At 45.9% G+C, this 11,479-nt stretch overlaps 1 protein-coding gene across 4 annotated transcripts in view; it reads left to right on the forward strand.

Annotated features, from left to right (window-relative positions):
• ZDBF2 (zinc finger DBF-type containing 2) overlaps positions 1-10,220 on the forward strand; it is a 39,189-nt gene extending 28,969 nt beyond the window's left edge. For 3 of the 4 annotated variants that reach the window (XM_077319243.1, XM_077319245.1, XM_077319244.1), the window contains one exon: positions 1,798-7,379. In XM_077319243.1, the coding sequence (XP_077175358.1) occupies positions 1,798-4,519 (2,722 nt within the window). In that variant the 3' untranslated portion in view covers positions 4,520-7,379. Of the gene's footprint in view, positions 1-1,797; positions 7,550-7,690 lie in introns of those variants that run through there. The other variant, XR_013227970.1, reaches the window with a different exon arrangement.
• The last annotated feature ends 1,259 nt before the right edge of the window (positions 10,221-11,479 follow it).

An 11,479-nucleotide genomic window follows, 5' to 3' on the forward strand; every position in this document is an offset into this window, starting at 1 on the left:
AATCCGGAGACCGGGTACGAATCACTGCAGTATACACAGGTGAACGAAATGTTGCAGAACTTTGGGGTAGGTCTTACTGGCAGGAGAGGGGGGGGAGGTAGAGGGGGGGGAGGTAATTGAGAAATTATAGCCATTCCTGTTTTTTTTTTTGCATAGGTAGGTCAAGTTTTCGAAGTTCCACAGGGCCTTTAAGATGGAGCTCTTCTGCCAAGTCTTTGGTTGAGGCTGGGCTGGTTAAGATCTGAGCCCCCACACTGAGCAAATTAGATCAGTGTGGCCCCCTTGACCCCCCATATGGTGTCATCCATCTGTTGAACCGGGGGAGGGAGGGTTGGCTGCCGCTTTCTGGAATTGGTGATTTTTTACAACACAATACAATTTTTTACATGTAATGGGGTTATGGTTTTATATATGGTTTTATGGAGGGTTTTAATGTGGGGTTTTTGCACTATTAGCCACCTGGAGCTGGATTCCAGGAATGGTGGGATACATGTCAAAGAATGATTGATTGATTGATTGATTGATTGATTGATTGGCATTCTGACCTGAGGTTGGATCAGGACTAAATTTTCCTTTGGCGAAATGGAAGCTGCCGCTACCCAAAATGCTGCTCCTGCAAGATTGGGGGGGGGGGCTGAGCAGTGACCCAAGCGGGGCAACAATCCATCATGGTCACTAGTGCATGAAACTGTCCCTTTTGGTACAGTCCTTGGGTTGCGTTATGCCTTCTGCCGCCTGTTATGGGAAGACACGGAGCTGTAGCGGGTTCATAGGCCTGTGTCTAAATTTAACGTCTTTCCTCTCTCCTTCCTGTCTTTGCATTCGGAGCGGTGCACAAATCCGTCCAGATCACTTGTCTCCTTTTTCATGCCGAAAAGGGCCCTGCAAGTGTGCTTTGTCCCTCCCTGAGTGCTAGCGTGCTGCGAAGGGCGCAGGCAACCATCAGCTGCACATTTGCCGTCAGCTTTCCCTGCAGCAAAAGGCAGGGGAGCGGTTGGGGTAGCCAAGGCTGTCGGAACGAGGGCTGGTTTTTCTTCCTTTATTTGTGCTGCCCCCAAAGGTCCTCTCCTCCCCCCTCCCCAGTGCGTTGATAGCTCAAAAGAGCATTAATTACCGTGGTAGAGATTCCTGGCACTTGGCTAGTATACTCTGCAGTTTCTATTGTGCGGCAGGATTTTAATGCTCCCCCCAGCCATACTGTGTCATCATCCTTCCCTTTTCCAGGCTCAGGGCAGTTCTCAATATATTTCTATACATAACACCATAACATTGCAATTAAAAGCACAATAAAACCACCTAATGCTCTGCTTCTTATCTAGTTATCAGTCCTTCTGTGGCCTGACTCCTGTGAGTTCCGGAATGGAGCTGGTGGTCCAGTTGGGCATGGGCATGGGAGGTGTTGTTAGAATAAGAAGGAGAAGAGTTGGATTTTTATACCTCGCTTTTCACTACCCGAAGAAGTCTCAAAGCAGTCACCTTTCCCTCCTCTCCCCACAGCAGACACCCTGGGAGGTAAGTGGGGCTGAGAGAGCCCTGACAGAACTGATCTGTGAGAATAGCTGTAACTGGCCCAAGGTCACCCAGCTGGCTGCATGTGGAGGAGCGGAGAATCAAACCCGGGTCTACGGCTGAGAGGTCTACTCTTGACCAAGCTGGACCGCAGCAACACCATCGTTGTTATTTTCCATTTAGTAACCCTGCTAGCTCCTATGCCTTTAATTGCCCATTCCTGATTGTGTGTGTGCATGTGTGCAGTATTTATCCAAAGGTGTTTTTATTTTTTATCTCCTTCTGCAGACCGACCTATGATGACATGCCCCTGCCCAGCTCCGTGCTGGTTCCCAGGGATGAATCTGTTCTTTCAGCGGAAGCCTTGGAGAAAGAGAGAACGGCCAGCAAGGGGGAAGAACCCAGCACTGACAGTGGGTTGGCCGCCAAGTCAGCCTGCCTTATTTCCCAGCGATCGCAGGAGGAGCCAAGAGAGATTTACATGACTGAAACAGCTGCTCAGATGATAGAAAGGGGACAAGAACACCGTCTAGGAACTTCACAGCACTCCACAGGCATCCCCACTAGTACCAAACCCCCTCCTCAGGCGGGGGGCGCTCGGACTGAAGGCAGTAGCCATAAAGCCCCGTTTACCGCTGCAAACCTCTTGCCCCATTCATTACCCACTGGCCACTCCTCACCCATTCCTCCTGCCGCTGCAAAAAATATTAGATGCTCAGTAATACCAGATTTAGTTGCCGACAGCAGGCATGAGCAAACTAAGCAGGGCCTATGCAATCCGGACAGATTACTGAATTCAAACTCGAGCCCCGCTTTGTGGTCTGCTCAGTCAAGAACCATTTCGCATGAGAGCCCTGCCCATAGCCAGGGCAACTCTTTAATCTCAGGTCAGCTTCTTTGGAAACAAGACGGCTCCCAACCTCAGGATGAAACTCGGATGCCCGACATCCGTCTCAGGGAGACTCGCGACCCTGTGGGTAGAAGCAGCCCTTTGACTTTCAGAGCCGCTCCTCGGCCAGCAGGGAAAAAGGAAAGCAAGGTGAGCCAAAGGGACAAAACTTCAGTAGACGAAATCATTGAAGAAGTCATTTTGAAATATTGCTACCAAACTGCCCCTGACGAACCGTCTTGCAAAGACGAAGAGAACAATTCCTGCATCAACTTCCTGCCTCTTCTGGATCATGGCAGCCTGCATGGCTCAGACGTGAGCTTCGATTGTGATGCAGCCATCCAGTCCACGGCAGCCCCGCCCAAATCAGTGGCTAACAATCTGGAGCTTCTTAAAGAGGTTCAAGTAAACCTGCAGGACGAGAATTACGGCACACAGCTCAGCTGCGTTTTGCAGAGCAGCTCAGCACAGCAAGCCGTCGAAGGGGAAGAGGGCGTGTCAAGCCAAGAGCCGGTTCTTCCCGCTCTTCCCCACGTGCCTCCTTCCTTTGTAGGGAAGACATGGTCCCAGATCATGCACGAAGAGGACCTGAAGATTGCAGCCCTCGTCCGGGATTTCCGGGAAGGCCGCTTCCGGTGCCATTTCAACACTGAGTCCTTGGCTAACCGTGCAAGGAGAGGGGTAAGAAAGGAAAAGGCGAAAGGTAGGATGAGGAGCGACACCAACACAACAAACAAGATCGAAGCCGAAACAGCTCAAGGCCTGCTGCCGGAACTGAATGAGGTGTTAACTGCTGGCTCTGCCTTCAGCAACTCCTCGGTCATTTCAGAAACTCAACGAATTCCAGAAGCAAAGAGGCCTCAAAGACGAACTTGGCGCCTTGCGTCCAGATGCCAAGTGGTCAAGGTCAGCCACGGCACCCAAACTAGCTTGGCACACTATCCAATCGTGAAGCAAAAAGTTATTAGGAAAGGGCAGACGCTGCCGGACCAGAAAGCCAGCCTTTCCTGGTCAGAGAATGAGAAGACTCCAAACATGAAAACTAGGCTGTGTGCTCTCAAGCTTCCCGAGGCCTACACCAAAATTATGACTCCTCTGCAGCCCCAAACTGTGGTCTACGTTCTTTCTTGTCCAGAGATTAAGCCGTTCAGGATTAAAGCTGTCGACCCCCAAATGAGGAGAAGTCATCATTCTACTGATAGTAAGGAATCTGTGAGGTACACGTACAAGCAGTGTTCTATTAAATATTATGACCCGTTGACTAATCGTGTCTTAAAGACACCTCCCAAAAGCATAGCTGGGGAGAAGGCCAAGAAGCCTCCGCATGTTCGACAGTTATTTAGGAGTCTCAGCCTTAATGCGAACAGGAAGAAACTAGCTGACGGGCAGCAGGGAAGCAGTGCTCCCAAGCCCTTCAGTTCCCTGGACTTCCACCATTCCTCAGTCACACTGGATCCAGTTAAGGAGAATGACACGAATTCAGGTCATAGGACAGACATGTCTTCCATTTCCACAGAAAAATCAGACTGTTTGGTATGTAATAACTCAGAGAAATCCTATAAACATTTAGTCCTTGCCCCCCGGAACTCTCAGCGACTGCAGCAAGAAGGTGACTTCAAGCTGACTGCGTTGACTAGAAAGAAAGTTGGCTCCCCCTTGAAGTCGCTTGTGACTGACTGCCTGGAAAGAGGAAATCCAAAAACAGCATGGCAGAGGAGAAAAGGCAATAGTCGAGAACCAGGGTTTTCCAAAAAAACATTAAGACCCGTTTTTGTCCGGCATAGTCTCGTAAGAAGAAGCAACAGGAGGCAGCCACCCAGGTCCACCCCACAACCAAGTGAGGGCAGAAGGAAGATTTCTTCTTCCACCCAGAAATCCTCTGCCCTGCCTGTTTCCAGGCACCAAACCAAGAAAGCTACCGTAGGCAAGCACCTTAAGAAAGAAAAAACGGACGCTAACAAGGTTAAGGTGGCGAGGAAGCCCAAAAGGACGTTTTTGAGCACTGCAGCCATCCTGGGTGTTCCTGAAAAGAGGCAGAGAGCTGCTCCAACAAGGGCATCTTTGAAAATTAAAAAATGGGAAGTGAATGGAGAGACAGGTCTCCACTGTACTGTGAAATGACTGGATTCTGCCTTGGCCGTAGTAAGAGATACCTGGCCAATAAAAGCTATATTATTTATCCAAGAATTAGCCTAAAGAAGAAAGATACCAGGGATCTGCTTTGAAATTCTTTGGTGCCCCAGAGCTACAGACAGAACGGGTCCAGATCCCCCAATAAGCTAACATGCCTGGTTTGTCTTTCTTCGTGTTGCACTTGTTCTGCTAACTGAAAAATAGGTATATTTGTTGGAAGGCACTTAAAGGGCCTGGTTAGCCGGCTTTTTGTGCATCTTTGTCACAAGTATATTGTTCCACCCTACTAAAACAGTCTGTGCTACATTGCAGGAATCGTTGTAGTTGCCTTGTAGGCGGGACTCCAGTTTTTAGACTGGCCCTACAAAAAACCTACCATGGCCTAGGTCTGAAAATGAGCCCTTTCTGCACACTGGAGGGAACTCGCTAGTTTCTTCCTGATTTTTAGCCCTCTGTGCCCTTTTTTCTGTAAAGCCTACTTCAGTTTTGGGGGCACAATGAAGACATCTTATTGTGGGGGAAGGGAGAAAGGGATAGCTTGCACCCCGAAGAAACATAAAGTGCTTTCACCTTATGCAGTGGGATTATGGAACCCAAATGCATTGTTGTTAGAGAAATTAAAGAACATAATATATATTTAAGATTTGCCTAGTTTTTGACCAGCAATATAATATATTGGGAGGGGGGGGGGATCAGTCAGATGAACAGTGCAATTCTAAACATGTTTACTAAAAGAAAACGCCCATGTGTTCAGTGGGATGTAACCTTGGGTTGCCAACACATGCAGCTGACCACCAATGGGGGGACTCACCAGTAGGCAGGTCCTTACCATACTGACTGTTGCCAAGAATGAGAATATGTTGCTTCTGGCCTAACCAGAAGCAATTTCATTGCTTGACTGGTGACTTGTTAGCATTTGGCCAAAACTCTTAAATTTGGGGTGAATGCTACAATGCAACCAGTGGCACAATGATGTCATTTCCTGTTGTACCACAAATGACATCACATCACCGGCAGCCACCTACCATTCCCCCCTGTTTTCCTCCCACTGCCCTGTTGAGTGGCCGTGGGAACTGCAGATAGAATCAGGAGGCTTCCCTCCAAAGTGGGAGACCTCGCAACTCTGATTTAGTCTCTAGTAAATCTGTTTAGGATCGCTGCATGAATCGTCGGTAGCTTTAAAAACCTTGTACAAAGTCTGCAGAATTATTATGTTCTCCAGAATCACGCTGACTTCATTTCTGCTGATGTAAATAACATCACTGCAGAAGGAGGCCTGCGCTGAAAGGAGAACCGTCTTTTTCTAATCTTTGACGTTCTACTTCTTGCAACAAAAAGTGATCTGGAGCTTCTTACTGCAGACCTGTAATCCAGGATGTTGTGCCTATCCCTTTGGTGAGGAAGTGTCTGGGGGTGTTCACATTTTCTGCCATAAAACTCCCATGAACCCAATTTGTCGGGCTTGAACCCGTGCCTTGCTCCTCCTCAAAACCCCCCCCCCACTTGAACACTAAATGTGGTGGCCCACAAAACACAAATGCAGGTATGTGGTGAACAGGAATCAGTAACTACCTGGTGCCTGTGTTTGTACGAGAGGTCAGCCACACTCCGGGTTTTTATCCCTAATTCTCCATGCAAGGAGGGGGAGGGGATGTGCATGTGAGCCTTTAGACCAGGGGTAGTCAAACCGTGGTCCTCCAGATGTCCATGGACTACAATTCCCATGAGCCCCTGCCAGCGTTCGCTGCTTGCGGACATCTGGAGGGCCACAGTTTGACTACCCCTGCTTTAGACCGGTTTTTAGTTAAATGTAGAATGGTAAGAGAGTGCAGCAATGATCCAGATGAATCCCATCAGCTCAGGATAATAGTGAAATTATTTGAAATAGAAACCCAATAAAGCGAAGAAAATCTGGCTTAGGGGGAAGTTCTGGAAGACAGAGGCTTCTTTAAAGTGAGCTGCCGTTAAACGTCACAGGCGGTCCCTTGGATTGGCCAGCGGTGCTTTCTCAAGAGTGGCTCCCAACAGGCCCCCCCCCCCCTCAGCCTCAGCATTCCTGTTGGATCGCCAGCTGTGGGGAGATTTCTTCACCCGAGCATTAGCAGCCCATTAATTATTAGTGCCTCATTTGATATTCTCTCTACTACAGAAACGGTTTTTAAAACCGAAGTTCTTAAACTGATACCTTTTTTTTTTACAATGAAGTTACTTTATAAAGATTTAACACAAAAGGGTTCTTTGTAAACGGTGGGTTATAATTACTACTGACCAATTTCAAGTTAGCCTATTTTTATGGATAAAAAACTGTTGTTTCTACCTAACTTTTTGTAGATTTTTAAAATAGTTTAAAAATGCAGGGACATGCAGTTTATCTTTTTTTAAATGTTAGTAGGGTTTTAGTTAAGTCTGTTTCTGAGAGTTAATAAACTGTTTTACTTATTCAGTTCCATTCCTCTGTATTTCCCTTTCCTTCTCAAGATGCTTGGGTACAAGCTAAAGTTCAAACTCTTTTGTATATTTGCATGAAAATCTCCTTTTGTAAATACAGCACTCAGAGTTTGTTTTTTTAAAGGAAAATTGTTATATTTAAATTTCAGTAATTATATATTTTCTTCAAAAAGCAGAATTGGAGACTAACATCTTATTTTTCTGTAAAGGTAAAAGGGCTTAGAGTATAAGTCTCAAAAAAGCTGTAGTTTTTACAAATGTTTAAAGAGCCTGCCATTTGTTTCTACTCCTGTATATGCCTTCCTCAAGACTGTTAAGAGACCTTTTCTGTGTCTGCTTGCTAAGCAGTGTGGGAGAGACCCATGACGTTTTGCTTCTCGATATATTTTGTTGAGTCCAATCTGTGTCTGCATTCTTCATTTATTGTTACCCAACCTAAGCCTGAAATGTGGGGTGAACTGAAGCGGTGTTATCCATCGGCCAGAATGCAAGGACTGGGCCTGTCCCTCCGAGCCCTTTGGCCTGCTGCTGCTGAGGCCACACCAGATTTTCCAGCCCCAGTTCTGACAGGTTGATCTGCTTTTAGAGCAGGGGTAGTCAAAACTGCGGCCCTCCAGATGTCCATGGACTACAATTCCCAGGAGTCCCTGCCAGCGAATGCTGGCAGGGGCTCCTGGGAATTGTAGTCCATGGACATCTGGAGGGCCGCAGTTTGATTACCCCTGTTTTAGAGGGTGGAGAAGGGAGTAGAATCCTGGGTGCGAGGCCAGAATGAAGGCAGCAGGCGATACTTACCAGCTGCTCTCCTTTGCCTGGTTTCACTTTTTAAAATTCCCGCCTCCCCCTTAGACCTGCACCACTTGGACTTCGGGCTCTGGAGCTTTGGAAGATGACTTCTGACTAGGGGTGTGCACTTTGGCTTGTTTCAGCCGCCTCGGCAATCACTGTGCTGGGTGATTCTTAGCTAGTTTACACAGGAGTAAAGTATTAACACGTCAGCCTTTGGCGTGCATGTAGAAGCTTAACAGCCAGCCCTTGTTTCCTGACCATGAACATTACAAATATTTTTCAGGAAGGAACACAGATCTGCCAAAGAAAGTTTATGTATAGGAAGCCACGTGTTACAAAGCCTGGATGGGAATTATGCTGGACTGGTGTTTTAAAGAAGGTCCCTGTAGGAGAGAGCATATAACATGCCGTTTAAAAGCCCTGTCCCCTCTGAAATTCTGCAGGCTCTGAGACAACCCTCACTGAAATGCCCTTCCAGAGTATGCTGGATGGGGGAGGGTTTACAGCATATTTACTATGCTGTTTATTATTTAACGGGAGAGTCTTATGGTGGCAGAATCTTGTTCAATGGTGCCAAGAGCTTTAAAAGTCCTGCATGGACTGCTGAACATGGATAGTAATAGGATAATTCTTACCAATTTCTAGAGCAGCCTTTCTCAACTTTTTTGAGAAACCCCTGAAACCTTCAGGTTTCAAGAAACCCCAGAAGTGGTACGATCATGCAGGACATTGTTGGGGAGCATGGCTGTGTACACACCCCCGCCCCCCCTTCCCACCCCCTTCAGGACGATCATTAGCCATTTGGGGAGGGGGTGGGTGGGTTGCCATGGCCATGTATGGTCATATCACCCAATAAATGTCTAATACATTTAAAAATATATATTAAAAATTAATTCCACCAATTCAGGAAACTCAGGGTCGTCAAAAAGAACCCAGGGTTTCATGAAACCGTCGTTGAGAAAGCTGTTCTAGGGTGAAATGACAAGGAAGCGGCTCAAGAGTTTCCTACATCTCCTCCTCATCACTTTAATGACTGGGATGGATCCCAAGAATTCCCATCTATTTCTCTTTTCTTCCATATTCCAAAGCATTGCAGCTCTTTGTTTCTGTAGGTTCTCAGCGCTTTAGGGACGGGGGACACACACACACACACACACAAGAGACTCTAGTTGGAAGCATGTGGGGGTAGCAACCAGTTCCGGGAATTCAGCTTGCTCACTAATGCCATGCCACTGTGACTAGATCTACAAACCTAAGGATGAAGTTGATTCACCAAGCAGTACGGGGCAAGCATATCTCACTGGCTAATTGCAGGACAATGACTGCAGACTTGGGGAGCCATGTCTCTGATCTCTGTTTGAACTCAGGTTCCTTTCATACCAGATTTCTAGAAGTAAAATGTTAACCGGAATTAAAGTGCCACTGGCAGAGGGTGTGTGTATGTATATGTGTGTGTGTGTATACACACACACACACGTTAACAGAACAATAAAGACAAAAATGTGACATGACATTACCAACACTAATAGCATCAAAACAGAAATTGTTGCTAAATACATAATTTTTTCCCATACTGAAATAATTAACTATCTGAAAAATTATTTTCATATTTTACTAAAATTTCCCCGGCTGAATTAAATTCATCCTTTTTACTGGCTCCTTGGAGCACTTTAATGTTACCATTTAATTTTTTCTGGAACCATAGGTTGCTTTAATGTATTCCACCATTTATCTATTACCAAATTTTCAGCATTTTTACACTTATTAGCAATAACTAGCAGCTACTATCATATAATTCACCAGGGTTTTTTGCTTTGTTTGTTTGCATGCATTCTGTGTTTTCTGTGTTTGGTGTCTTTAAATTTCAGTTTTGCCTTTATTGGAATGTGTTTGAGGGTAAGGATTCAAGTTAATTCATCTCCCCCCTTGGTCACCTTTACAAATTTGTTGCAGTTTCTGTCTACAAACCTTCACTGTGTACAGCCAAATCACAGGAATGCCCTTTTGGGTTAAAAACCAGCAATCCTGTGGACACTTTTTAAAGGTTGTGAAATATTTTCACACTTACATTCATAATGGGGACTTTGCAGGCAAAGTTTATTATCCCTCCCCAGTTCTTTCTTTTTTCACCCTCTGGCAAATTACGAAGGCTGTTTTCAATGCTGCAAAATATAGGACCACTTGGGGGGGGGCACTCTGGATTGGAAAAGTACCTAATTGACAGTGTGAAAAGCGCTTTGCCCTTGACCTGAAAAGCTGGTCCATTGTAAATCATACCGTGTCAAACTGCACTTACATTTCTGATGCAAAACCAGCAAGCATATGCCGAATTAATTATTTAAAATTTCTCCTGCTTTGTAATATTTTTATTTGTTTGTTCCTTCAGCAAAAATCAGAAGAGAAGGCTCCCGTACAGCTTCTTTTCATAAAATAAAGATTGCATTTAACATTTCGTAGTTTGGATTTTTCTTTTTTTATTGCAGGAATTCAAAGCGTGCCCCCCCCCCCCCAATATTACCTACTTTGGTGAAGAATTCCTTGTGCTTCTTATAGAAAACTGACTCCCATAGAGCAGAATATGCTTCCTGGGCTCCAAGTTCTGCCATAATTATCGTGGCCTGATCATTTACAATTGCATAACCCCCTGTGGGAGCTGCACCAGTTGTTTATGTGGAAAGCTGACACTGAGAAATAGCTAAGTACCTTTCTTCAATTTACATAAATGTATCGTATTAGTAAGTTGCTCACTGTTCACCGCTCTGGAGCCCAGGCTCCCAGCCCTGACAGACAACCAGAAAACATTTGACTGGCGAACAGGAATGAAATTCTGCAGTAGGATATTTTCAACCATTTCCGTGTCTGTTTAGCTGGCCGTGAGCAAGTAACACTGAGCCACAGCAGAATTAGGGGTGGAAAATTAGGCCTGGAAACCTGGAATTCCTCCTGATCTCTGGACTTGGAAGTTGGCAACTCTATCTAGGCACATACCATTTGGGGTTTAGTTGAAAACAATCTGTTGGGATCCAGTGCTACTCTCCTAGTGGAGACAGTCACTTTTATCATGCTCTCCCAAGTAAAAACTCCCTGTAAATATAAATATAAATCTACAAATAAATAACACCCCCCCCAAAAAAAATTCCCCACATGATCAAGAGGGTCAGATCTTTGCTCTACCATACATTTTATGTCCAAGATCGGGTGAAAATGGAAGACGGCAACATTTGCAACTTTGGCCATATGGACCTCATCAGTAGGGAAGTAATGTTGCCTTGAGCAGATGGCGTTCCAGCAATGTGAATGTAGGGATGCCAGCCTCCAGGTGGGGCCTGGGAATCCCCCAGAATTGTCGCTCATCTTCAGACTGCAGAGTTTAGCTCCCCTGGAGAAAATGGGTGCTTTGGGGGGTGGACTCCATGGCCTTGTAGGCCCCCCACCTTCCCTAGACTCCACCCCAAATTCCCAGGAGTTTCCCAATTTAGCTCTGGCAACCCTGCCGCCACCCTCCATCCCCTGCTGGTTGGCAGATTTGGGGGAGGGCAAAAAAATATATAGTGAGAATTAATTACAGGTAAGTGCAACCTTGTTTGCTCCCATGATTAGACATTGCCTGCTTCATATATTCAATTTTTAAATGATCCCATTTTATGTGAAACATTCATGGCTTTTCTGTACAGACGTGCCTCTCTCTAATCTTCCTTCTGTGTATCATCT

Source organism: Paroedura picta, chromosome 2, assembly GCF_049243985.1.
Source record: "Paroedura picta isolate Pp20150507F chromosome 2, Ppicta_v3.0, whole genome shotgun sequence".
NCBI classification, from domain to species: domain Eukaryota; kingdom Metazoa; phylum Chordata; class Lepidosauria; order Squamata; family Gekkonidae; genus Paroedura; species Paroedura picta.